Source organism: Doryrhamphus excisus, linkage group LG14, assembly GCF_037039965.1.
Source record: "Doryrhamphus excisus strain RoL-2023G ecotype Guam linkage group LG14, RoL_Dexc_Guam_v1.1, whole genome shotgun sequence".
Lineage (NCBI taxonomy): Eukaryota > Metazoa > Chordata > Actinopteri > Syngnathiformes > Syngnathidae > Doryrhamphus > Doryrhamphus excisus.
Window position 1 is genome coordinate 7,500,557 of NC_136370.1, and position 24,957 is coordinate 7,525,513.

Sequence of the window (24,957 nt, forward strand, 5' to 3'; positions counted from 1 at the left end):
AACAACCAATATCCATCTACTGAACGGGTTGGAAACTCACTGTTCATGTTCTTAAAGATGTTGAGGATGGGCAGGATCTGTCTGTAGTAGGGCACCAAGGTTTCTCCTACCGTGTCGCTAGACATCACCAGGTGCTGCAAGACCTTCAAGGTGGTGCAGATGACCTGGCGGTTCCTCGTGTTCAGGGCATCTAGAGGGTAAGTGTCAGGAATCAAGATCAAAAAACAAAACTACTACAAGGAAACAGTGGAATCAGGTGTAAAATGTAGTGGAACTATAATATAGAACAACAGTAACCCGTAAGACCGGCCATTTTGTTTGGTCTATAGACAGTGCCACTGAGGAAAAGACAGGAAGCAGAACTGGGGGGTAGCAAAAATGAGGATGCTGAGGTTCTCATTGGGAGTGACCAGGATGGATAGGATCAGAAACGAGTACATCAGAGAGACATTACATGTTACAGGCCTTGGAGATAAAGGCCAGACTGAGATGTTTCGGACATGTCCAGAGGCGAGATAGTGAATCTATTGGTAGAAGGATGCTGCCTTTAGAGCCGTCAGGTAGGAGGCGTAGAGGAAGACCAAAGAGGAGGTTTATGGACGTAGTCAAGAGGTCTAGAGGGTAGAGAGACAGATGCAGATGGAGATTGATTTTTCTCATGCATTTAACACTGTGATTTTGACAACGATGCAGATTAATTGACTGATTAATCGATTAATTAATTGATTAATGACTAAAAAAACTACACTTCCCACTACGCTTAGAGTGGAGCTTCAGGACGTAGCGATTTGGACGCTAAAATCATGCTTTGAAGTGTTATGCAGCGATCATGTTTTTCATCTGACAAATCTCAAGTAAGTTTGATCAAGTATAGAATTACTTCAGCTTCTGGTGGAGTGTGGAAGATGTTGAACTCCGATGGTGGAAAGTAGCACGTCTTATCATGAGTGACGCCGCATGTGAGTTCCTTCGGACCACATCCCCGGTATGAGAGAGTGCAAAGGTCCCGTCATCCCGGTTCATAGAACTGTGGCACGCTTCTGATTCATCGACGGTGTTTGTTGTGTTGTCCTCTGTCCCAATGACATTTGTTCCATTCCAATCCTTAATGTGGTTTTCTCTTTTGCAATGTTCCGAAATGGCCAATTTTAGTTGTTCCTGTTCTGCTTTGTGTTTGGTTGCTCATGTGTTGCTCACATTCTTTTTCTATGTTGCTTTTTTCTTGTGTAAAATCCCTTCCTTGTTTCCCCAATGTATGTTTTATTGGAAGATATGCAGAGTATTTCGTATATGACATTATATTTGTGTTATGGCGCTGTTTTATCCTTTGCATGTACACTGTTGTAGTCTATTGTAAATGTGACGGTCCTCCTCTTGTTGGTCTTGTTCATCTGTAACAATGCTTGTTCTGTCAGAGTGTTCTTACTACGGAGAGTTTATGGCTGTCGCTCTGCTTTCATTGACAGGAAGACCGTGACAACGTCTGTATAAATCAGCTGACATGACATTGCATGGCATATGAACATCACGTGACCACTCTGAGGAAGAGTGCAAGCCAACTATGGTCTGTTTAAAGGGCCAATTTTCCTGGAGACGAAAGTGAAAAGGAGCGTGACAACTAAAAGAGGGAGAGAGAAAGACTGGCAAAGTGTTTAACTAAGAAATTATGAGGCTGTTCAATTCTGATGCTAAAGAAGACCACGTTAGTGATTTCACTTCCCAGGAGGAGGATAAAGACGGTGATGAATGACTTCTTTGTTAGCTACTGTTTAAGGTTACACACTGTGTTGTTTAACTAGCCACATTACAAGCACTGTTGGGCTGTATTTGGAAGAAGCATTTATTTAAGTAAAAGTATGGTCATGGTAATGGTAATGGTTTATTTCATTTGAACATGCATCAGATTACAATTGAGTGCATCCCATAATCAGTTCACAGTTCCACATGTCCAAAAGGAGTAGGAAGAAGCAAAGCTAATTAAATCCTACCCCTCCATCTGGTACTTTTACAATCAGTAACTGTTACATTTGTTCACTTCCTGCCTTCCATAATACAGTTTCAGGTTTTTTATTTTTATTTTTTTTTAATATTGCACCTCGTACCGAAGTACAAGATGATATGACTACACAATGACATAAAGGGTACCATAGTAAGTGTCAATATAGTGATATACATATATAGCACATCATGACTGGTTCAAGACTCTTCATCCTTGTATTTAGCAAACATCAACTGCTTGTATTGTTTCTTGAATTGGCTCATCGTTGTGCATTGTTTGAGGTCCTTACTCAATCCATTCCATAGTTTGATTCCACATACTGAAATGCTATGGCTAGCATAACGTAGTCCTAGCATAGAAGTGTTTCAAATGTACTTCTTCCCTGAGATCATATTTCTCCTCTCTTGTAGAGAAGTATTGGATGACATTTTTAGGTAATTGGTTATTTTTAGCCTTATGCATTATTTTATCTGTTTGAAGATGAACTATATCAGCAAGTTGAAGTATTTGTGATTTTAGAAATAAGGAGTTAGTATGTTCTCTGTAGGCGGCATTATGAATTATCCTTACTGACCTTTTTTGCAGTACATTTAGCGAGCAAAGATTGCTTTTATAGTTATTACCCCATATTTCTACACAATAAGTAAGATATGGTAGAACCAGAGAGCAATAAAGAGTGTGGAGTGATTTCTGATTGAGAACAAATTTTGCTTTGTTCAATACTGAAATATTTCTGGTCACCTTATGTTGTATATTTGTAATATGAGGTTTCCAGCTCATATTTTCATCTATTGTGATCCCAAGAAATTTATTTTTGTTCACCCTTTCAATGTCCACACCGTCTATTTGTACTTGCTGGTACGTGTCCTTTCTGCTGTTACCAAACAGCATGATTTAAGTTTTACTTAGGTTCAAGGACAATCTATTATCATCAAACCATCTTTTTAGTGTGACCATTTCATGAAGAGTATGAAAACTATTTCTGTGTAAATGTTATTTTGCTGGTGCAGTGCTTTTCCACCTCCAAGGCACTCACAGCGCTTAGACACTGTTAGCACATTTACCTTCGGATGACCCGGCATCAGGCGCAACTAGGGGTTCTGTATCTTGCCCAAGGATGCTTTGACATAATCACGGGAACACTAAGGATGGAACCAACAACCTCCAAGTTGGGAAACAGCCACCCCACTCCATTTCTGTGTGTCATTTGACTCGTCTATATACCACTTATCTTTGTCACAGAGGAACAAAAGCGAATCAGGAGTGGAGGTTAATGTCAGCTGACTGATGTCATATGGCGTCTATAATGTGATATGACGTGGTTTACACGTGCGATCGACACAAAAAACACTGGGAAAAAGCAGTGTGAAAGGGAAGTATTGTTTTTACATCTCAAAATTAATAGTGGTTAACTTATTTTTACACTTGACATGCGATTATTATTATATTATATTATTATATATATATATATATTATTATATATATCATTATAATATAATGCCCAACATTGCCCAACATTAAAAAAAAAATGAAAATGTGATAAATGGACTTTTGAGCTCCATGAGTCGTACCAAAGAATATGATACACAACGTTTGAATGGACTTAAAAACTACACACAACACGCCCACCTCTTTGCCTTGAAAGCATTTTAACAGCTGGACTTTATTCAGTTTAAGAACGGCTGCTTGTCTTGCAAGCAGCACTTGGGAGGCCGGAGCAAATGAGAGCCAATCACAAAGCTATTTGGCCTTCAGCTGCACTTAACTCCATCTCCCACTGCTAAACACAACAAACGCTGGTGCAAGAGATGAGGGCGGGAAAGATCAGGAGTGACAAACGCGGAGAAAGAAAGCGGAAACACAACAGAATGTCAAACAGAGACATATAAACGCAGGTGACGGTGGGCGGGGAACAATCTTGTAGTGGCAAAGGCCTACATACCTGTATTTTTACAAGTGAATACAACCATCACTTTTCTCAATGTACAATATTACAGGGTGTCCAAAATGCAGTCCCGGGGAAGATTTGAGTAGCATGAAGCTTTTTCAAGAATAAAAGTAAATGGAAATCAAGTCAAAATATTATGAGAATAAAGTCATAATATCACAAGAAGAATACTACATCACTTCATTTATTCATTCATTTTCTACCGCTTATCCTCACAAGGGTCGCGAGCATGCTGGAGCCTATCCCAGCTGTTTTCGGGCAAGAGGCGGAGACACCCAGGACTGGTCGCCAGCCAATCACAGGGCACATATAGACAAACAACCATTCACACTCACATTCATACCTATGGACAATTATTTTTTTCTATACGTATATTTTTACCAATAATAGGCCATAGTCAACCACAAAACAGTAATCATTTATTATTAAATAAATTTTTGAAACACCGTGATAGCATATGAGAGCGATGGTTGACTGTAATTACCCTTGATTAAGCAGATTTTTTTCATCATTTTTGGGTGTCTGGGTGTAATGTAAATTCAAAAAGTCCATTCATACTATTCATTCATTGATTCATTTTCTACCACTTTTTCACACGGAGGATGCTGGAGCCTATCCCAGCTGTCTTCCGGCAAGAGGCGGGGTACACCCTGGACTGGTGGCCAGCCAATCACAGGGCACATATAGACAAACAACCATTCACACTCACATTCATACCTATGGACAATTTGGAGTCACCAATTAACCTAGCATGTTTTTGGCATGTGGGAGGAAACCGGAGTACCCGGAGAAAACCCACGCATGCACAGGGGATAACATGCAAACTCCACACAGAGATGGCAGAGGGTGGAATTGAACCCTGGTCTCGTAGCTGTGAGGTCTGCGCGCTAACCACACAACCGATTTTCCAGTTTGCAACCCTCGGTGGAAAAAGTATGGGCACCCTTGCACTAGACATTAGCAGCGTGGTGATGATTTGATCCATTGTGACCTTATCCGAGTTTCTGTGTAAAAGGCAAAGGCAACTAAACGCCGACTGTGCTATCTGCAGTGGTTTAAATGTGTTTGTCCGTTTGACAGATCTTGTTTGCCTACTATTCATGGATCAACCCGCTGACTCTAATCCTCAATGACTGAAGACAAGCACGTCATTAATTAAGACTCGCGAGCAGGCAGCGTAGTCGTAATAGAGTTACAAATCCCTGCCATGCCGGCTGAGTCAAAGCTGCTTGATCCAAGCCAGCACGTGGACCAGCGGGTCAAGGTGCTTGGATCCCATATAGAACCATACGTCATGTCTATGTATTGATGAAAGCAGAGGGAGGGCTACGTATGTTTGAGAATTGAGTGTTTCCGCTGTGCCCCATTCTGTTCTGAGTGTTCCCAAACAAGGAGATATCCGCCATCAGCGTGATAAGGTGGAAATGTGGGATGACAGGAGTTTGAAACCTACATAACAAACAATAAAATTCTAATTACCAGCCAGCGCAAACAATTTTCCCTGCTGTGACATTTGGACCGAAGAACTGTTCAATTATTCATCAGCATTCTTGCCTTCTTGCTGGATGAGAAAAAAAACATGTAGAAAGAAAGAAGATGATGGAGGGGTGTGGGTTTTGTGGTGGTGATTGGGGGGGGGGGGGGGGGTTGATGCATTATTGCTGCTATAAAACCTGTGTCTAGACAAATCTGAATACCATAATCCAGCATTCACGCTGGGCCCTGTTTCATATTTAGTGTGAAAATAAAACAGCGGTGACCTTGTAGATGCTTTTCTGTGAAACGGCTTGTCACAATGGGTGGGTGTGGGGGTGGTTTACCGTTGAATATATAATCAGCCAAAATGGCATAGCGACTAATTTGGATCAACAAATTACACACACCTGCTGCATGTTGTTACAGGTGGTCCTCAGGTTACGAACAAGTTGTGTTCCCAGTCATTCAAGCAGAATTCCCATTCATTTACACATTGGCTTATTCGAGGTCGGGTAATGGGGCAGATCCAAAGGTAGATACCCGAGCCACTCTCACAAGTTTTCCACTCTCAATGATTACATTTGGTGAAGAATGTTTTAGTATGAGGAAGAAACTTTAAATGTATACTATAACTTTTATTCTTTGTTTTTAGTAGGGTAAAACTAACCTGTCTCACGACGGTCTAATCCCAGCTCACGTTCCCTATTAGTGGGTGAACAATCCCATGCTTGGTGAATTCTACTCCGAGTGGTTCTACTATCTCTCAGGGAGTGTCCACAATCTTGTCCTTTCGGTCACTCAGGAAAACTAAGCTTGAAGTCCATCCATTCATCCATCCATCCGAGCGTTGCGGGCATGCTGGAGCCTATCCCAGCTGTCTTCAGGCGAGAGGCGGGGTACACCCTGGACTGGTCGCCAGTCAATCACAGGGCACAAAAAGACAAACAACCATTCACACTCACATTCATACCTATGGACAATTTGGAGTGGCTAATTAACCTAGCATGTTTTTGGAATGTGGGAGGAAACCGGAGTACCCGGAGAAAACCCACACATGCACGTAGATCCCACTCGATCCCAGATCTCCTGCACGCTAACTCATCTTACGTGCAGCCATAGTGGTAATTCAATCATTCATTAATTCATAATGGCCGAGGGTGGAATTGAACCCTAGTCTCCAAGCTGTGAGGTCTGTGCGCAAACCACTCCTCCACCATGCTGCCCTTGTTTAATTTAAAAAAAACTTTAATTTGTACCCTTACACCAGTGGTGCCCATTATGTCGATCAAAGACAAACAACCATTCACACTCACATTCATACCTATGGACAATTTGGAGTCACCAATTAACCTTCATTTATTCATTCATTTTCTATGGCTTATCTTCATGAGGGTCGCAAGCATGCTTTAGCATATACCAGCTGTCTTCGGGCAAGAGGCGGGGTACACCCTGGACTGGTGGCCAGCCAATCACAGGGCACATATAGACAAACAACCATTCACACTCACATTCATACCTATGGACAATTTGTTTTTTCCATATATTTTTATCAATAATAGGCCATAGTCAACCACAAAACAGTAATCATTTATTATTAAATACATTTTTGAAACATTTCGTTTAGTCATTTTTGGGTGTCTGGGTGTAATGTAAATTCAAAAAGTCCATTCATACTATTCATTCATTGATTCATTTTTTACTGCTTTTCCTCGCGGGGGGTGCTGGAGCCTATCCCAGCAGTCTTTGGGCGAGAGGCAGGGTACATCCTGGACTGGTCGCCAGCCAATCACAGGGCACATTATAGACAAACAACCATTCACACTCACATTCATACCTATGGACAATTTGGAGTCGCTAATTAACCTAGCATGTTTTTGGAATGTGGGAGGAAACCGGAGTACCATCAAACAAATTTTCAAAAATAACATTTCACATACAGACAAACCCAGCCATAAAAAAACATACCAGTACTACATGCACGGTCAAGCCGTGCATTAAATCCACACTTTCCACGCAGAAAACTGTCTCGCCACTTTGACTTTGCAGCATGTTTTTTCCGAGCAGTCTTTTCTCTTTCACAAAATCCAACAAATCTGACCCACATTCAAGTCTTGTTCTTCTGTTCCCACATACTTCGACAGCCAATCCACCTGAAAAGACCTTTTTTATTACTTTATAGCTTGGTGAATGGATGTGGTACTTCCTGTTCTTTTCACCATAATACGTGTTAAGCAAGCAGTATTTATCTCTCTTAACTCCGCTGCCTCCATGAGCTATACGCTAACATGCAAAACAGCGGCATGTACATACAACGCGCTGTTCACCAATTGATTAACTGCCAACAGGAGATAATCATTGAATGGACAGTGTTCATCATTACCGCTTCTTGTCGCCGGTCTCACAATATATATATTTTTTTACAGTTCAGGTTGGGTTTTATTTTGTGCGCTGCAAGGATTTGCTGTGCGCTGAAAATACAAGCAAAAGCTTAAAAAAGGGGTCGGCATTTATAAGCTTTTGATTCAGCCTACTCCTTTTGGGCTTGTGATCAGATTGATTGAATACAAATGTAAATAATGGAAAGTTATATTTTGATTGATGTAAAAAATGCACTGTAATGTTTCATATATTTGTCCAAATAAAATACAAAATTAAAATTAAAAAAATAATAAAATAAATAAAATTTTAAAAAATAAAATAAAATAAAATAAAATAAAATAAAATTAAAAAAAATAAAATAAAATAAAATAAAATAAAATAAAATAAAATAAAATCCTAACCCTAACCCTAACCCTAAAAAAAAAGATCAGTTTAGAGGGAACATAATGCATTTATACCTAAATTACCTCCTAGCTCACTCACACTGTACACACAAAACACATTAAGGACATCAAATACAGTAATAAAACACAAAAAGACCACTTTTTATATATATAATGTAACTCTGCACTTGTCCAACGTAATAAATGCCCCATATATCACGCAAAAAGCGGGACAAGATGACACAAACCTCAGCAATACTATTTTTACATATTTATGTGACCTGCAGTGCTGACATTACCCTTATATTCTAACAGCAATATCATGCTAGGTTAGCCTGAAAAAAACAACATGATCAAACGGCCTCCATGTTTACAGCAGACTGACAGTTGACACAGCTTCATTTTAAGATGTGTACCAAAGCTTGATTTCTTTTTTTTTTTTTTTTTTTTTTTGTCAGAGGTGGCATGAAGAATGTTTTTTCTACATGACTTCAAAAACAACCGGTAATTTCATAAAAGGGAACCTGTGGGGGCCACATAGTGAAAAATGAAAGGATGCAAGGGCCCCTTTGACATTGGCACATGTAGACATTCTAAGAAGTTATTCAGTGGTTTGCCACCTTTCTTATTTCTTTTTTGTCACACTTTAATGTTTCAGATCATTCATTCATTCATTTTCTATCCCACTTATCCTCATTAGGGTCGCGGGCATGCTGGAGCCTATCACAGCTGTCTTTGGGAGAGAGGCGGGGTACACCCTGGACTGGTCGCCAGCCAATCACAGGGCACATATAGACAAACAACCATTCACACTCACATTCATACCTATTCATACCAGTTGTGTTGTCATTAACTAATATTGAAATTTGTTTGATGGTACTCCGGTTTCCTCCCACATTCCAAAAAAAAAAAAATCCCAGAAAGCTGGGATAGGCTCCAGCAACCCTTGTGAGGATAAGCAATACAAAATGAATGAATGAATGAATGAATAAAACTTTTACTTTTGCTACTAAAATGTAAATTTTCTTTATAATATGACTTTATTCATGTAATAATTTTAAGTTTTTGTTCCTTATATTTTGACTTAATTCTCAAATTCTCTAAAATTCATGCTGTTTTTCCCCATTTCTGCTGTTAATTAAAAAATAATTTTGAAAATATTCAAAACATCTTGTACATTTTCTTTTTGTAACATTATGACTTGTTCCTCATAATATTTTGACTTTATTCTCATAAGAATATAACTTTTTTGCCCAATCTAATGTTTCAAAAATTACAGCTTTATTGTTTGTTTGACATATTATGTCTTATATTTCATTTGATAATTTTATTCTCATACAATTGTGACTATTTTTTTATTAGAATACAACATTTTTCTCATAGTATTTTGAATGTATTTATTTGTCAAATGATATTTTTAGAATGTGCAGTGGACCGTAGGTTGGACACCCCTGCTTTATGCATTATTTGCTAAAACTTTGTTATTGTTACTGATTGCACTGTTGAGCAATATTTCTAGTATCGGTTAACGATAGAATGCCTGGTAGCATACGCTGTGGGTGTCTACGTGCAAATGACCATGCATTTCTACTTTTAAATGACATGTTAGCGCTGTAAGGTTAAATGAAGGTGTACAGAGGGGGGGGGGGGGAAGTCAATCCTTGGAATGTGATATGGTCACGTCAGCCAGAGACTACTTCATTGTGTATTCTCACCGGGTGACCTGCATTCATCATCAAAATTCACCAGAGCCTGACGCGACTCAGTGGCTGTGCAGATAAGAGGCTGCCAGCCACATTGAAGGTGTATTAACGTCAGTGCTGGAGAAAAATATATATATGCTGCCATTTTTGGACGAGAGACAGCTTTTTTTTTTTTTTTTTACTTCCCTCTCTCGTCTTTTGGAGAAGTAATTAATCTACAACACGGACACGGACTGCTAGTTTTGCCTCATAGAACGAAACAGCAGACTTTTTTACAATTTTTTAATAACCCCAAAAGTTAATAAGGAGTGGGTCATTTAAAATTCCATTATCAGCGCAAAGAAAGAATGGCGTCACCTTTTGCTCGGGCTTCCTAAATGTAAACGACCAAAACTGCCGAGGGGCTTGAATTCATATACTAATGTGTTAGGAGGTTTGGGGGCAAAGTGAGTGCATCCAGTTATTTCTACTGTGAAGAGATGGCACATTATCTACTTTATGCCACATTAGGGACCACTATCATCACGTCATAGACTATATATAGAACAGATCCTCTATACAACAGGAAAACTATTGAAAAAATATTGCAATAATGCAAGTCAAAAATCCTTTATACAGGTATGCTACAATCACTTTGCTGTTTTTAAGGACCGCTGACAAAGATCCTTTATATGACAGGAGTGTCATCAAAAATCCTTTATATGGCAATACTATACGGCATGTGAAACACATAGCATAGTTTCTGAATGTGTTTTCTGTAGTAGTTTCTGTAGTAGCCTCACAGTTAGGAGACCCCAGTTAAATTCCAGCCTCTGTGTGGAGTTTGCATGTGGTTTTCTCAGGGCACATGTAGACAAACAACCATTCACACTCACATTCAGTCATTCATTTTCTACCGCTTTTCCTCACAAGGCTCGCGGGGGTGCTGGAGCCTATCCCAGCTGTCTTCGGGCGAGAGGCGGGGTACACCCTGGACTGGTCGCCAGCCAATCACAGGGCACATATAGACAAACAACCATTCACACTCACATTCATACCTATGGACAATTTGGAATTTGGAATTTGGAGTTTTTGGAATGTGGAGGAAATCCGAGAAAACCCATGCATGCACCGGGAGAACATGCAAACTCCACATAGAGATGCCCAAGGGTAAAATTGAACTCGGGTCTCCGAGCTGGCCTGACTAAATGTTTATTTTCATTGAGTTGATGACACAGCGGTTAGCTTCTTTTTACACTTGTACGACAGTTAAGACTGATCATCACCCCCACCATGCAGGTAATAAAGCTTTTGAGATGGCTGGAACAAATGATGTCACCTGGAATTCAAACACACTTGGGAGTCAAGCAGGAACAGATTGTATATCTGTATATCGTGCCTCCTCAAACATCCAGTTTGACCCACTTCACGTGCACATCACAAGCCACCTGTCCAGGACACGAACCCGATGTTGGCCCAAGGGGTGCCACTTTGAAAGTGACACTTCACTTGGCAGAGGCACCAAATCAAAAAAAAAAAAAAGTCATACTCTGAACTGTCTTTGTTCTGCCCTATAGCTGCAAATTCCTCATGTCTATTTTGGAGGTCCTCCACCTTGAGAAGTGACCCCTTCTGTCCACCCAACAACTGAGTGTGTCTGTGGACGTGTTAGCGTGGAAAAGAAAACCAAGCACGTGGTGGTGACACGGCTAAAAGTAGCTTGTCACGACTTTGGCAGTAGATTATCGAGCATGCTTTTAGAGCCGACGCGTTCCGGGGCGGTGCTTGCTTAAAAAAAACAAAACAAACAAGGGCAACCGGGCCCCCGAGGTCCATGGAGGAATAGGAAAGGTCCAACACATGAGGACCTCACATGCTCGCTAGTGTGGTAACTGTAGAAGGTGCAGATAACATTCAGATAACATTTTAATTTATTCATTCATTCATTTTCTACCGCTTTTCCTCACAAGGGTCGCAGGGGGTGCTGGAGCCTATCCCAGCTGTCTTTGGGTGAGAGACGGGGTACACCCTGGACTGGTCGCCAGCCAATCACAGGGCACATATAGACAAACAACCATTCACACTCACATTCATACCTATGGACAATTTGGAGTGGCCAATTAACCTAGCATGTTTTTGGAATGTGGGAGGAAACCGGAGTACCCGGAGAAAACCCACGCATGCACGTAGATCCCACTCGATCCCAGATCTCCTGCACGCTAACCACTCATCTTACATGCAGCCGTAGTGGTAATTCATTTATGAATTCATAATGGCCGAGGGTGGAATTGAACCCTGGTCTCCTAGCTGTGAGGTCTGTGCACGAACCACTCCTCCGCCGTGCTGCCCTTGTTTAATTTAAAAAACTTTAATTTGTACCCGAGCGGCACGCTGGTCGAGTGGTTAGCGAGCAGACCTCACAGCTAGGAGACCAGGGTTCAATTCCACCCTTGGTCATCTCTGTGTGGAGTTTGCATGTTCTCCCCGTGCATGCGTGGGTTTTCTCCGGGTACTCCGGTTTCCTCCCACATTCCAAAAACATGCTAGGTTAATTGGCCACTCCAAATTGTCCATAGGTATGAATGAGTGTGAATGGTTGTTTGTCTATATGTGCCCTGTGATTGGCTGGCGACCAGTCCAGGGTGTACCCGGCCTCTCGCCCAAAGACAGCTGGGATAGGCTCCAGCATCCCCCGCGACCCTCGTGAGGACAAGCGGTAGAAAATGAATGAATGAATGATAATTTGTACCCGTACACCATTATGTCGATCATATAATGTTACCTTTATAGATGTCATGTGATCAGTCAGCTGACATTAAGCCCCCCTCCTGATTCGCATAGTAAAGATGAAACTTAAATCTTTATCATTCTGATTATAGATAAGCTAACTCAGCAGTAACATGTTAACCGTTCACTTGTAGCACCCCCACCTTAGATTATGCATATTATTTTTAGCTTGTGACTTATATAGAAGCTTCCTAACAATATTTACAGTGTTTTTCCAAATAAACAACTTCTTTCTTGCTGGTTTTTGACTGATACTGGGTCAGACTACTTGGAATTATTTGTGTATAAAGACTAACGGGGAAGCTTCAAATCAACAACAATTGCTACACCACAGCTCAAACTAAACCATAATGACTCATTTTCAAAATGACAGCTTACCAAAGACGCAAAATGTACCAAATTACGTGTAAACAGTGAGCTGTCAAACAAATATTCATTTTGGATAAGACCAGACAAGGCTGATTAAAATGTAATGCGATGTATCAAAACAGTTAATAATTCAAGAGTGGGATGCTACGTTTTTATTAAAGATGCAGTGAAACTCTCTTGCCTGTCAGTCAGTGATGAAGAAATGATGATATTTACCAAGCACTTAAATAGAATTAACTCTTTTTGAATATATTTCAATATATTTCAACGCAGCATATGTTGATTATTATACTTTAGACTTACTCTTGATGGGGATGATGAGTTGCGGTATGACGGGCTGAATCTTTGGGCCGCCGTGCTCCAGTAGGTCATGGATGCCCTGTCGGGCAAAAAACTCATACGGGTGCGCCGTCTCGCATAAACCGTCAAAGAACAGAGGCAAGAAGTGGTGGTAGTCCAGCTTCTCCAGCTCCACCTGAGGACAGAAGAGATATTTCAATGTGATAATAGATTATGATGTAATAGAGCTATATAATAGATATATATCACTATATCACTATATTGACAGTTACTATGGTACCCATTATGTCATTGGATGGTCATATCACCTTGTACTTCAGTACTTCAGCATTATTGAAAAAACAACAACCTTAAACTGTATTATGGAAAGCAGGAAGTGAACAAATGTAACAGTTACTGATTGTAAAAGTACCAGATGGAGGGGTAGGATTTAATAAGCTTTGCTTCTTCCTACTCCTTTTGGACATGTGGAACTGTGAACTGATTATGGGATGCACTCAATTGTAATCTGATGCATGTTCAAATGAAATAAAACCATTACCATTACTATAGATTAAAATAATGTAATTCCACCATAAAGTGAAAAAGACTATCACAGAAAAAGTGTACTGATAACCATAGATTAGAAATTGCACTTTTTGCATTTGAAAACAGTAGAAAAAGCATTATGTGTCTTTGTCCTGGTTGCTCGGTACAATGAGGTACAAGTCCCAGGTACACAGCATCATCATAGGTTGTATAAACAGTAGTTTGTTTTAGCGTTTTACTTGTGAAACTATGTTTTACAGTGGTTTATGTATTTTTACAAAGTTAAAAAATGGGTACTTGGGTTGGGCATCGAGTCTTGAGAATCAATAGGAACCATCAACCATCAAAAAGTAACATTTTGATTCTCCTGGCATCGTTCAAATGTTTTCAAATGGGACAGTGGTTAGGCTGCATGGTAGACAAGTGGTTTGCACACAACACAGCAAGGAGACCCGGGTTCGATTTCCCGATTGGGCATCTCTGTGTGGAGTTTGCATGTTCTCCCCATATGTTCGTAGTTTTTCTCCGGGTACTCCGGTTTCCTCCCACATTCCAAAAACATGCTAGGTTAATTGGCGACTCCAAATTGTCCATAGGTATGAATGTGAGTGTGAATGGTTGTTTGTCTATATGTGCCCTGTGATTGGCTGGCCACCAGTCCAGGATGTAGACCGCCTCTCGCCCAAAGTCAGCTGGGATAGGCTCCAGCATGTCCGTGACCCTACTGAGGATAAGCGGTGTAGAAAATGGATGCATGTAACAGTGGTGAACCTTTCCAGAAGTGGTGAGCCAACCAGGAGCGTTGAGTAACAATACGATACCTGGTGCTTGTGTATCAGGACTGTATCGATTCAAATGTGAAATGTAACATTTCCATTTATTCTCTCATTGCACAATATTGATACACAAGTATTGATAATAATGTACATAGAAGGCTGTTTTTATTGTGTTTTATTTACATTTTTTTCTTAATTGTACTGCACTGACTCCGGTTTCCTCCCACATTCCAAAAACATGCTAGGTTAATTGGCGACTCCTAATTGTCCATAGGTATGAATGTGAGTGTGAATGGTTGTTTGTCTATATTGTGCCCAGTGACTGGCTGGCGACCAGTCCAGGGTGTACCCCGCCTCTCGCTCGAAGACAGCTGGGATAGGCTCCAGCACCCTACGTGACCCTCATGGGGAAAAGCGGTAGAAAATGAATGAATGAATGAATGTACTGCAATATGGCTCCTGTCAACATTTGCATTTAAGAATAATGGACATTTTCCGGAAAATATGGGTTTGACCCTGATGACATTATTTTATATTTGAAAAATGACTGTAATATTCTGTTTTGCAGTTTGGAGGTTTTATTTATCTAGTCGTAGATTAAGGCTCAGTTTTTGCATGGTATATGGGTGCAGCTGTTGAAGATCACCCCACATGGACATGTGGTCTTCTGTAAGATCAACACCTGTTTACGACATTGACAAGACACACACCAACACACGAAAGGGTGTCGTTGACGACAACCATCACGCTCTGCTTATTAAGTCCATGCATGACAGAGGTTGTCCATGAGTGTCTATGACAGAATCATAAGTTAAATGTGTCACTTGGGCTAGTAGATCAGGTTACAGGGTGTGTATTTATAACGCGGTATCAGCTGCGGCACAGCGTCCCGGTGGCACGATTGTTGACCGTGAGGTTAAGGGTTGAAGGGCGGATACTGTTTTTCACAGGATGAAAGGAAATCCCCTTTGCTGCAAAGGCAAATATCCCCCACATGCCCCCTCCGGTCTTTGAGGACAGCTGAAGCAACCAGGAGGAGATAGCGTCCTTCCAATACACACATACAGTACATAGAAACACAGCAGCAGCACTGCAGGGTCACGCTGCTCGCCGCTCAAATGTCACCCATGCACTTTCAAGTCACCCGGACTCCAGACCTGGAGACTTCAAAGCAAGCCCCCCCACTCTCGGAGGGCTTAGTAAACACATCAGGGAATGACGGAAGATGGCGAGATGGCGACAGAGACGGACGGAGGTGTCCCGGTGCAACGAGACGGAGCTGATTGCTTTAAGGCAATTTGTTGTCTAACCTTGACCTTTCTCTGTGTGCTTGGCCAAGATCAGTATTGTAGGTCAGGAACAAACACAAATGTGAAAGGAAGAAAGGAAGAAGGGGCACAGTAGTGTAGTGTGGGCACTAGATGGCACTTTGGGAAGAATCATACTTACATTGACAGTACATTGAAAAATTATGTCATCATATCGACTTGAAAAATATGTATTTTTTTCATTTGTAATATTCTGAGGAACAAACAAAACTAAATAAAAACAGGTTGTGGAAAATATTATAATAAAGGAATGAAGTGAAAAAATTATGGAAATAAAGAAATATTATTACAAAAACAAGACCAGGGTTCAATTCCACCCTCGGCCATCTCTGTGTGGAGTTTGCATGTTAATGTCTAATGTCCTGCAGGGGGAGACACCCTGTTTTTATGGGGCCTCCTCTAAACAGGATGGATATTAAAAAAACAAACAAACAACAATACAAGGGTAGTACTGGGATCAGATACTATCGTGATGATATTGATTATTATCAGTAGTCATCTATGTTTTTTTTCCACAAATATTTGTGTTTTTTGTTGCACTATTGACTTTAATTTGTAATAAATAATCATGTGAATAAATATAATTGGGGGCTGCACGGCAGTCAAGTGGTTAGCGCGCAGACCTCACAGCTAGGAGACCAGAGTTCAATTCCACCCTCGGCCATCTCTGTGTGGAGTTTGCATGTTCTCCCCGTGCATGTGTGGGTCTTCTCCGGGTACTCCGGTTTCCTCCCACATTCCAAAAACATGCTAGGTTAATTGGTGACTCCAAATTGTCCATAGGTATGAATGTGAGTGTGAATGGTTGTTTGTCTATATGTGCCCTGTGATTGGCTGGCCACCAGTCCAGGGTGCACCTCGCCTCTGGGATAGGCTCCAGCACCCCCCGCGACCCTCGTGAGGAAAAAACGGAAGAAAATGAATGAATGAATTACAAAAACAAAATGTGTGAAGACTACTTAAGAAGAAAGTTTAAATATTTGGAAAATTACAATAATACACAAAATTACAACAAATTATATGGCCGTGGGCTGTAGGCCAGATATGCTCTATGCTTCTATTGGGGTGTAAGGGAAAGCCACATTTGTTTTCAATTCCTAACAAGGAAAACATCAGGCATATGTGGTTGGTGTTCCTGATTCCTGACCAGCAAAAGTTCAAGCATTTCACACTGGGCTGTTTTGTGAACATGGGCCAGTATGCAGCCGGACGAGCCAATAAACTTCCTGAAGCCCTCGGCTTTTCCAACGTTACTTGGTCTTGTGTCAGAAGGGCAAATAGGAAGTAACAATTTATCAGTGTCCTAACTTTGTTTATTTTGTGTAAGTCACGGAACAAACGCTGTTGTCTGTGTAGCATTATAGAGTGTGCATACAATGAGCGGAGTTGGTAATAGCCTTTTCTCACCACAGTTAGTGGGTCTACCCAAGTTTTGTACACACTGGTAGTCCCGCAAAACACATTACAGGTTACAGATGCTGCAAAAAAGGCTAAAATGCTAAAGCTATTTACCATTGAGAGACGTTTTGAAGTAACCTCTTTTCTTGACAAACTTCGGACTGTACAGTATCCCCTTACAGATCTGATTCGGGATCCAACACATATGGCCGTATGTTAAAATCCAACATTCACCGCAGATAGCGATACAACACCAGAAGTCGTTCTGAGCACTTGAGAGTGTGACCAACCACAGCGAAGTGGGCGTGCCGTGGGTGGAATAAATAAAAATAGACCGCTTTTTGCAGGAAGCACAAAATCCAAAGAAATACAGCTGAATAGGTGCAGATTCTGGAAGATCTAGAAAGCTTTCTGTGCTGGTTATTGTGTGTAGCTGCTCTATAAGAGTCCACGCCTCAATACAAAAGACCTGAGCATAATTGGTCACCCTTTAACTTCATCTTCTCTGTCTCATTTTCCATAAACTCATAAACATCTATCGGGTGTTCAGGTTGTTTTCACCTCTAAATTCAGTGTACACAGGCAAAAGCTATGCTCCCCTGTCTGAAAGTGAACTTAGACATTCAGTGCTATTTGAACAAGCAATCACTTGAGCAATGAAACATAATTTTGCTAACATGAAAAGAGAAAGCAGCAAATAGAAGTTAAAATTTCTCATGCAATGCTCCAAACAACTGTATATGTTCTCGTATTCATGTTGATAAAATGCAAGGTGTTCCTGTACAGCATTATCTGGCCCCGGCACTATCTCAGCTCCCATGTTGTGAAGCTGACATGCTGTGGGCATCATTACGTGGGAGCATTAATGTGCTGCTGTGTAAAGGACGCCTCTGGAGTCTGTGATGCTCTTGATCAAAATCACATAAACAATCCACTTAGGGATCAGCTGCAGATTCTAGCTGGCACTGAAGAAGTAGTAGTAGTAGTACTGGAGAGGGGTGTGGGGTGTAGTCGGCAAACACCTTCACACATACTCTTTGTAGAGAATCTTAATCAGCTGTACTGATTGCTAAGGCTTGTATCCGCTATTGATCCATTCGCTCAGGTTTGTTTGTCTTTGGATGCCTGTGGGAATCCCACCCCCCCGACCAGCAGTCTGGGGAGTCAATGGGAGCGGTGCAGAGGCAGGTAGCAGCAATTAGCCCCTTAGACACCGACCTGCAAGTCTGTTGCGGTCAGTCCAATGGGAAGCCCGAGAGCAGAGGCAGTGCTCGTTACCGCTGACAGGCACAGTGGAGCCAGCGTGATGCCACTTTGCACACGCGACGGCTGCATGGCATTGTGCACAGAGGCGTGTGTGTGTGGGAGGGTGGACGCGTCGCCGTGTACGTTCTTGTGTGTGCGCTGACGCGATAAGCTGCCGGGCCACTTGGCCATGGTGGGTGTGAGTCACGACTGTTAGCATAGAGGCTATGGAGCAGTGCAGAAGATGCAAAGAAAAAAATGTATGTGGGGTAGATGTGCCTTGAGCCTAATTGCTACAGAGAGAGCAAAACAAATATTAAAGTATGTTTGAAAAGTTGTGAAAATGAGAGCGTAGACCAGGAATCCTCAACTGGTGGGTCACAGACGCAGACTTTGACTATTATTATTATTAATTATATATTATTATATTATATTTATTATATTATATAATATATTATTTAACCCTCGGCCATCTCTGTGTGGAGTTTGCATGTTCTCCCCGTGCTGGAGCCTATCCCAGCTGTCTTCAGGCGTGAGGCGGGGTCAACCCTTGACTGGTCGCCAGCCAATCACAGGGCACATATAGACAAATGTGCCCATAGACAAACAATGGGCACATATAGACAAACAATGTTTTGGAATGTGGGAGGAAACCGGAGTACCCGGAGAAAACCCACGCAAGCACGGGGAGAACATGCAAACTCCACACAGAGATGGCCAAGGGTGGAATTGAACCCTGGTCTCCTAGCTGTGTGGCCTGCGCACTAACCACTCGACTGCCGTGCCGCCTCCCAAAAACATGATTGTCCATAGGTATGAATGTGAGTGTGAATGGTTGTTTGTCTATATGTGCCCTGTGATTGGCTGGCGACCAGTGCAGGGTGTACCCCGCCTCTTGCCCAAAGACAGCTGGGATGGGTTCTAGCACCCCCCGCGACCCTTGTGAGGAAAAGCGGTAGAAAATGAATGAATGTATATATTATTTATATAGTTATAATATTTATTTTTCATTATATATTTCACATTGCATGGAGACTGGCTCCTGAGCCAGCAGAGGCGAGGGGACATGCCATGGCTGAGATTGATTGAAAAAGGTTCTCCTCTCATTCCATGTGGAAGTGGTAAGAAACGCTTTCTTAAGTTTAGAATAAGTAAACTGTAGAGGCTCATTAGCTTGCTATGCTAGAGTAGGACGTCTGTTATTCTGTTATGCCTCAGCATTATTTATGCCGTAAATTGTTTATTTTATCTTATATTAGGTAATACAAGTTTAAAGTTGACTATAGGTGTGTTATGTCCTGTTTAGAGGGCTTTAATATTGTTAACACCGTATGTAGAGGGTTGGAAAAACAGGTTTTCGATGCTTTAGCTATTTGTAAATAATTCAATTTGTAAAAATCCGCTCGTCCTGGTTGGTCTGAACCAATTAGCCGCAATAAACGAGGGATTGTGCAGATTTTTTTTCTGTTTTTCCATAGCTGAAGAAAGCAGCTGAAAAGAGAAGGGTAAGGGTTTCTGGAGCTGAATCTAACCTAATAATTACAACAGTCACTTTTATTGCAAATGTTGACCCAAAATCGGCGGAGAACGTCAGCGTCAAGAGAAGGGGAGAATTTATTATGGGTGCATGAGCATTCGATGTTGATTCTTTGATGTTCCACTGTACAAGTTCCAAGGGTATGTACATGATGATACCTAAATAGAGGTATGCATTGAAAGAGCATATCAGAGGCGAGGCACGAAGCAACAAGCACTAAAAATAACACACACCGCACCGGATTCCCATCAGTCAACACTGATGAGAAGCTGTGACAGTTTTTGGAAAACAGGGAGTACTCAGTACATCTCACCCTGAGGATGAGCTGTAAAAAGTTTACACTACAGTTGAATGTGTCAGGGTTTCTGTAAGCATTTGACAGCCATTGTTTGACGCCCAAATGGAGCCCCGACTTAGTTGTAGGAGGAATTTGACTTTCTTGGAGGTCACAATGAGACTGGAACACGGAAAGTCGGTTACTCTCTCGCTATCTCCTCTGACAGCTGTTTCCATCTAACAAGCATGCAAGTATGCTCAGTTCAATTCACTGGCAGGAGAGTGTCAGTTGTGTCGATGGCAAACAAATGCTGGAAAAGACCAATCCCAGGCCTCAAAGACGCTTCAAACACCAGGAACAGAATGAGTTCGGGAATTTTGACAAAGACAAGATGTTGAACTATGTTTACAAATGGTGAACTCTGTGTACACTCCCTCTGCATACAGGTAGCCCTCAGTTTATGAACGTGCGCCAATAAATCTCTATCTCAACCCCTTGAGTGTCGTGACCGTCATAAAGAATAGAGATTATTGAATGGTAAAGAATGCTAGCGGGGTCATGGAGTCAGTGCACTGTTACAAGGAGATTGTTGAATGGAGATTGTTATTGTTTTTTCCTACCTAATTAAGCATTTTTGGCATTGTGCGACTTATAGTCCAGAAAATACAGTAATAAATTATCGCTGATTCGTGGTTTGCTTTTATTACTTAAACTAGCATACATATTTAGACATATGTATGTTTTCTGGCCAAAATTAAGCATTTTCAAGCATAAGAAATGCCTAAAGTAACTAAAATACAAGTTCAACTTCGGTATGTAGTATTCTACATTGGCCACTCAGCCAATTACTAAGTAATTGTTTGGTTAGACAAACACCAAACTTAATCGCCGGAATTACAGGCATATATTGCAGGTTTAAATTCCATCCATATGCTGGAACCTATCCCGGCTGACTTTGGGCGTAAGGCGGGGTACACCCTGGACTGGTCGCCAGCCAATCACAAGGCACATATAGGCAAACAACCATTCACACTCACATTCATACCTATGGACAATTTGGAGTCACCAATTAACCTAGCATGTTTTTGGAATGTGGGAGGAAACCGGAGTACCCGGAGAAAACCCACGCATGCACGGGGAGAGCACACAGAGATGGCCGAGGGTGGAATTGAACCCTGGTCCTCCTAGCTGTGAGATCTGTGCGCTAACCATTAGACCGCCGTGCCACCCAATAAGTGCAATATGTGCAAAATATTAGTATAACATAGAATACCACATATTAAATGCATTTTCTGAATGCCTTATATGTGCCATTTGATGTTTAAAAATGTTTAATTCAGCCAAAAATATGTAAAATGTGCATATTGCCTGCATATTAATTAATATACCTACAAAATCCGGACAAAATTCAAAATTCGCAAAATTCAAAGCATTGTTGATTTTGTCCAAACTACAGTAGCTTGAATCTCAAAGTGACTTCAGCTATTGGTGGTATAGACAGAGTACAGGTAAAATCACACTGCTGTGTAAATAGGAGTTTAGAACAATCAGAATACTCAACACTTGTAAAGACAGCAATTTTTCTAATGCCATCAGTGACTGTATCGTCATTGCACGTGGAATTAAGGCTGCATCCTGTGGATCCAGAAGCCACGCCTCCTGCTCTTTGCATCCAGTGATTACAACTACAACAGCGGAGCCTGACGACAACACAAGCACAGCATAATCAAGTGAAAGAGAGGGGAGGTGCAATCAGCATTTCCCCTTGCAATCAACCCCCAAATCACTGTCTCTAATCCGCAGCCCCGCCATTGATGGCTTTGATTGATAGGACGGCTTTGTTATCTCGCTGTAAGGGGTCTGCGGGGAGCACAACAACAACAAGCAAGGGGCAGGAGGGAGAGACAGTCAGCTTATCAGCTATTTCTACATTTGTTACCCTTGTCGAGCGAGCTGATGTTTTCGCCTCACAGGCTACACAACCCCGGCCCGCCGCTCATTTATCATACAGACGAATTAAATGTGGACACTTCAAAGTACTTCCGCACACAAGGGTCCCTCAGGGGCGTTTTTTTTTCCTGTTAGGGAATAGAAAGGGACAATCTATCACTGGCTGTTTGTGACAAGAAACAGGAGACTTTGCCAGTGTTTTGTTTGTTAGCATACATGTGGTAATTAAAGACTATTGTACAGCGAGGGTAGCTAACACGGGACACGGGACTCCTTCAAAACACATTTGGTGTTTGTCACATTAATGCCAATTCAAATCATATCTCTCTCAGAGTGTGTATCGCAGTTGCGCCGCCCCTGGGAAGTGAAAGTGAAAATGTGTGGGGTGTGCGGGGATTGCTGGGGTGCTGGGCACTCGGTGGGTGCACTCGGGGGCTAGGGGGGTCGGGGCCAGGTGGGTTGATAAAATAAACCATTTACGGCATAAATAATGCTGAAGGCTGTGGGATCTCTGCAGGATCATAACAGACCGCCCACTTTAGCATAGCAAGCTAATGAGCCTCAACAGTTTACTTATTCTGAACTTAATAAAGTTTTTCTTACCACTTACCACTTCCACACGGAATGAGAGAAGAACCTTTTTTGTCAATCAATCTCAGCCATGGTGGTGTGCTTCGGCAATGTCCTGGGGTTTTGCTGGGGTGTCCGATGTTCCCACTCTTTTGTTGTTTTGTCTTATGTAAGATTCTGTGATTATATGTGTGGGAAAAAAAAATAATCACTTATTGAATTGGTAACTGCTATGGCGTGGAGAAGGGGTAGGATTTAATAAGCTTTGCTTCTTCCTGCTCCTTTTCAGACATGTGTAGTAATGAGGTGTTGTGTGTATGCATGTATGTGTATATGTATATATATATATGTATGTAGATATGTGTGCATGTATATGTATGTATATGTGTGTGTATGTATATATATATATATATATATTGTAAATGTATATGTGAGAAAGAATAATGTAACATAGTATGCATGTCTGAAATAAATTAAGAAAGAAGAAGAAGAAAATGACTTGGGTGTGTCTCCCATTTTTCCATGAATCACTTTTCTCTGAGTTGTGCTATGTGAGTGTGTGAGTTAATAATAATATCGAACAATACAGATAAGTCAACAGCAATAATTATCACACATATATATCAGAAAACTAGCTGCATTTGTAGCATATAAATAAAAACAGGATATAGCCTAAGCTATAACTCGATTATGAATGATGATTATTGATGAATGATGCATGATGAATAATAAATGAATGAAATTCAAGTGCATTTTCATGGGCTGGTTTGATGTACAGTTGATATATATTTTGGTCATCCATTCTATTAGCGTATGTGTGAACAGAATAGTGCTTTTTCAGCAAACAAACATCATGAGTGGAGAGCATCTACCCCCTGCCAGTTTGGCTTTGATGAATCTTCCTCCAACTGTACTGGGGAAAAAATAAAAAATCATCATAAAATGTTCAAACAAATGTGCTCATTTTCAACGTCGAATGTGATGAATGAGTTCCAATGATTTTCGTGCACGGAGCCCGAACAATAGAGACCAAGACAAATAGTTCGCTGTGTTTACGATAACGTGGCAGATTTGCTGGGCTGCTGTGTGTGTGTGCAAGGGCGGAAATTACAAGAGTGTGGGGGAGGGGGGGAGTTGGGTCCAGAAGACACTGATAATTTTCCTCCTCAATGTATCATAGTAAACATATCATTTTCACAATATCGTGACGGGCACTGGATGCATTTTGACACAAAACAAAGCCCATTTCAGTTGTACATTCGGGACTAATCAATCACAGAGGGAACATTCGGACGTAGAACAATTGAGCCTGATTGAAAGCTTCTGTGCAAACCAACCAATGCAGACTTTGTAACACATAGGAATAAACAGCATCTTCTTTAAGAGGCCAACAGCAGTAGCAGCGGCAAGAGGCGGAGGGTGTCTGTGTCCAGCTGCTAATGGGATGTTCTTGTTAGTGCGAGTGGATAAGTCTCATCCTGTATTCTGGACTCCAGATCAAAGAGGGCTCTGGACTCCAAAGAGATAGCAAGAATTCAGGGATGTAAGGGGACATAGGGAAGAAGGAGTCCTTAAGACAGAGGTTGGCGAAGGGTAAAACATGGAAGTGGGTTAGATTGATTTTGGAGAATGCTTCTATTTTAGTTTCATGTCAGGTGAGGTAAAAGTAGGGTGGAAAATAGTGAAGTTGAATATTATAGAAATATTATACATTATCACCTACTACAGTATTAATTGGCCCTGTACCCTAGAAAGCGCCCATGAATGATACGGGAAAAGGCCGAAATGATACTGTGTCAAAGCCCAGGGCAGTGATACTGATAAAATATAGAGTTTAACCATGTCCAGTATCAGCCCCCGTAGCTGTCCACTCAGAGCGCGCTGCTCTGGTATCGTGCCCGTGAAACAACCAATCAGAGAACAGCGCACGAGCGTGAACACACAGCGTTTGTTTTGCTGCCCAAACTTGATTAATGGAACTTTAATTGTCAGACATTGATAAGATAAGACTGTTGATAAAATATT

The 24,957-nt window shown here is 41.4% G+C and overlaps 1 protein-coding gene across 2 annotated transcripts in view; it reads right to left on the minus strand.

Annotated features, from left to right (window-relative positions):
• Positions 1–24,957, minus strand: part of pacrg (PARK2 co-regulated) — a 195,237-nt gene that overhangs the window by 78,941 nt on the left and 91,339 nt on the right. For both annotated transcript variants that reach the window (XR_013629774.1, XM_058090713.2), the window contains exons 3-4: positions 13,327–13,498; positions 41–190 (exon numbers count right to left, since the gene is read on the minus strand). Coding sequence is in view for 1 of the 2 variants with exons in the window: in XM_058090713.2 (XP_057946696.2) it covers positions 41–190; positions 13,327–13,498 (322 nt within the window). In the remaining variant the exon portion in view is untranslated. The remainder of the gene's footprint in view (positions 1–40; positions 191–13,326; positions 13,499–24,957) is intronic.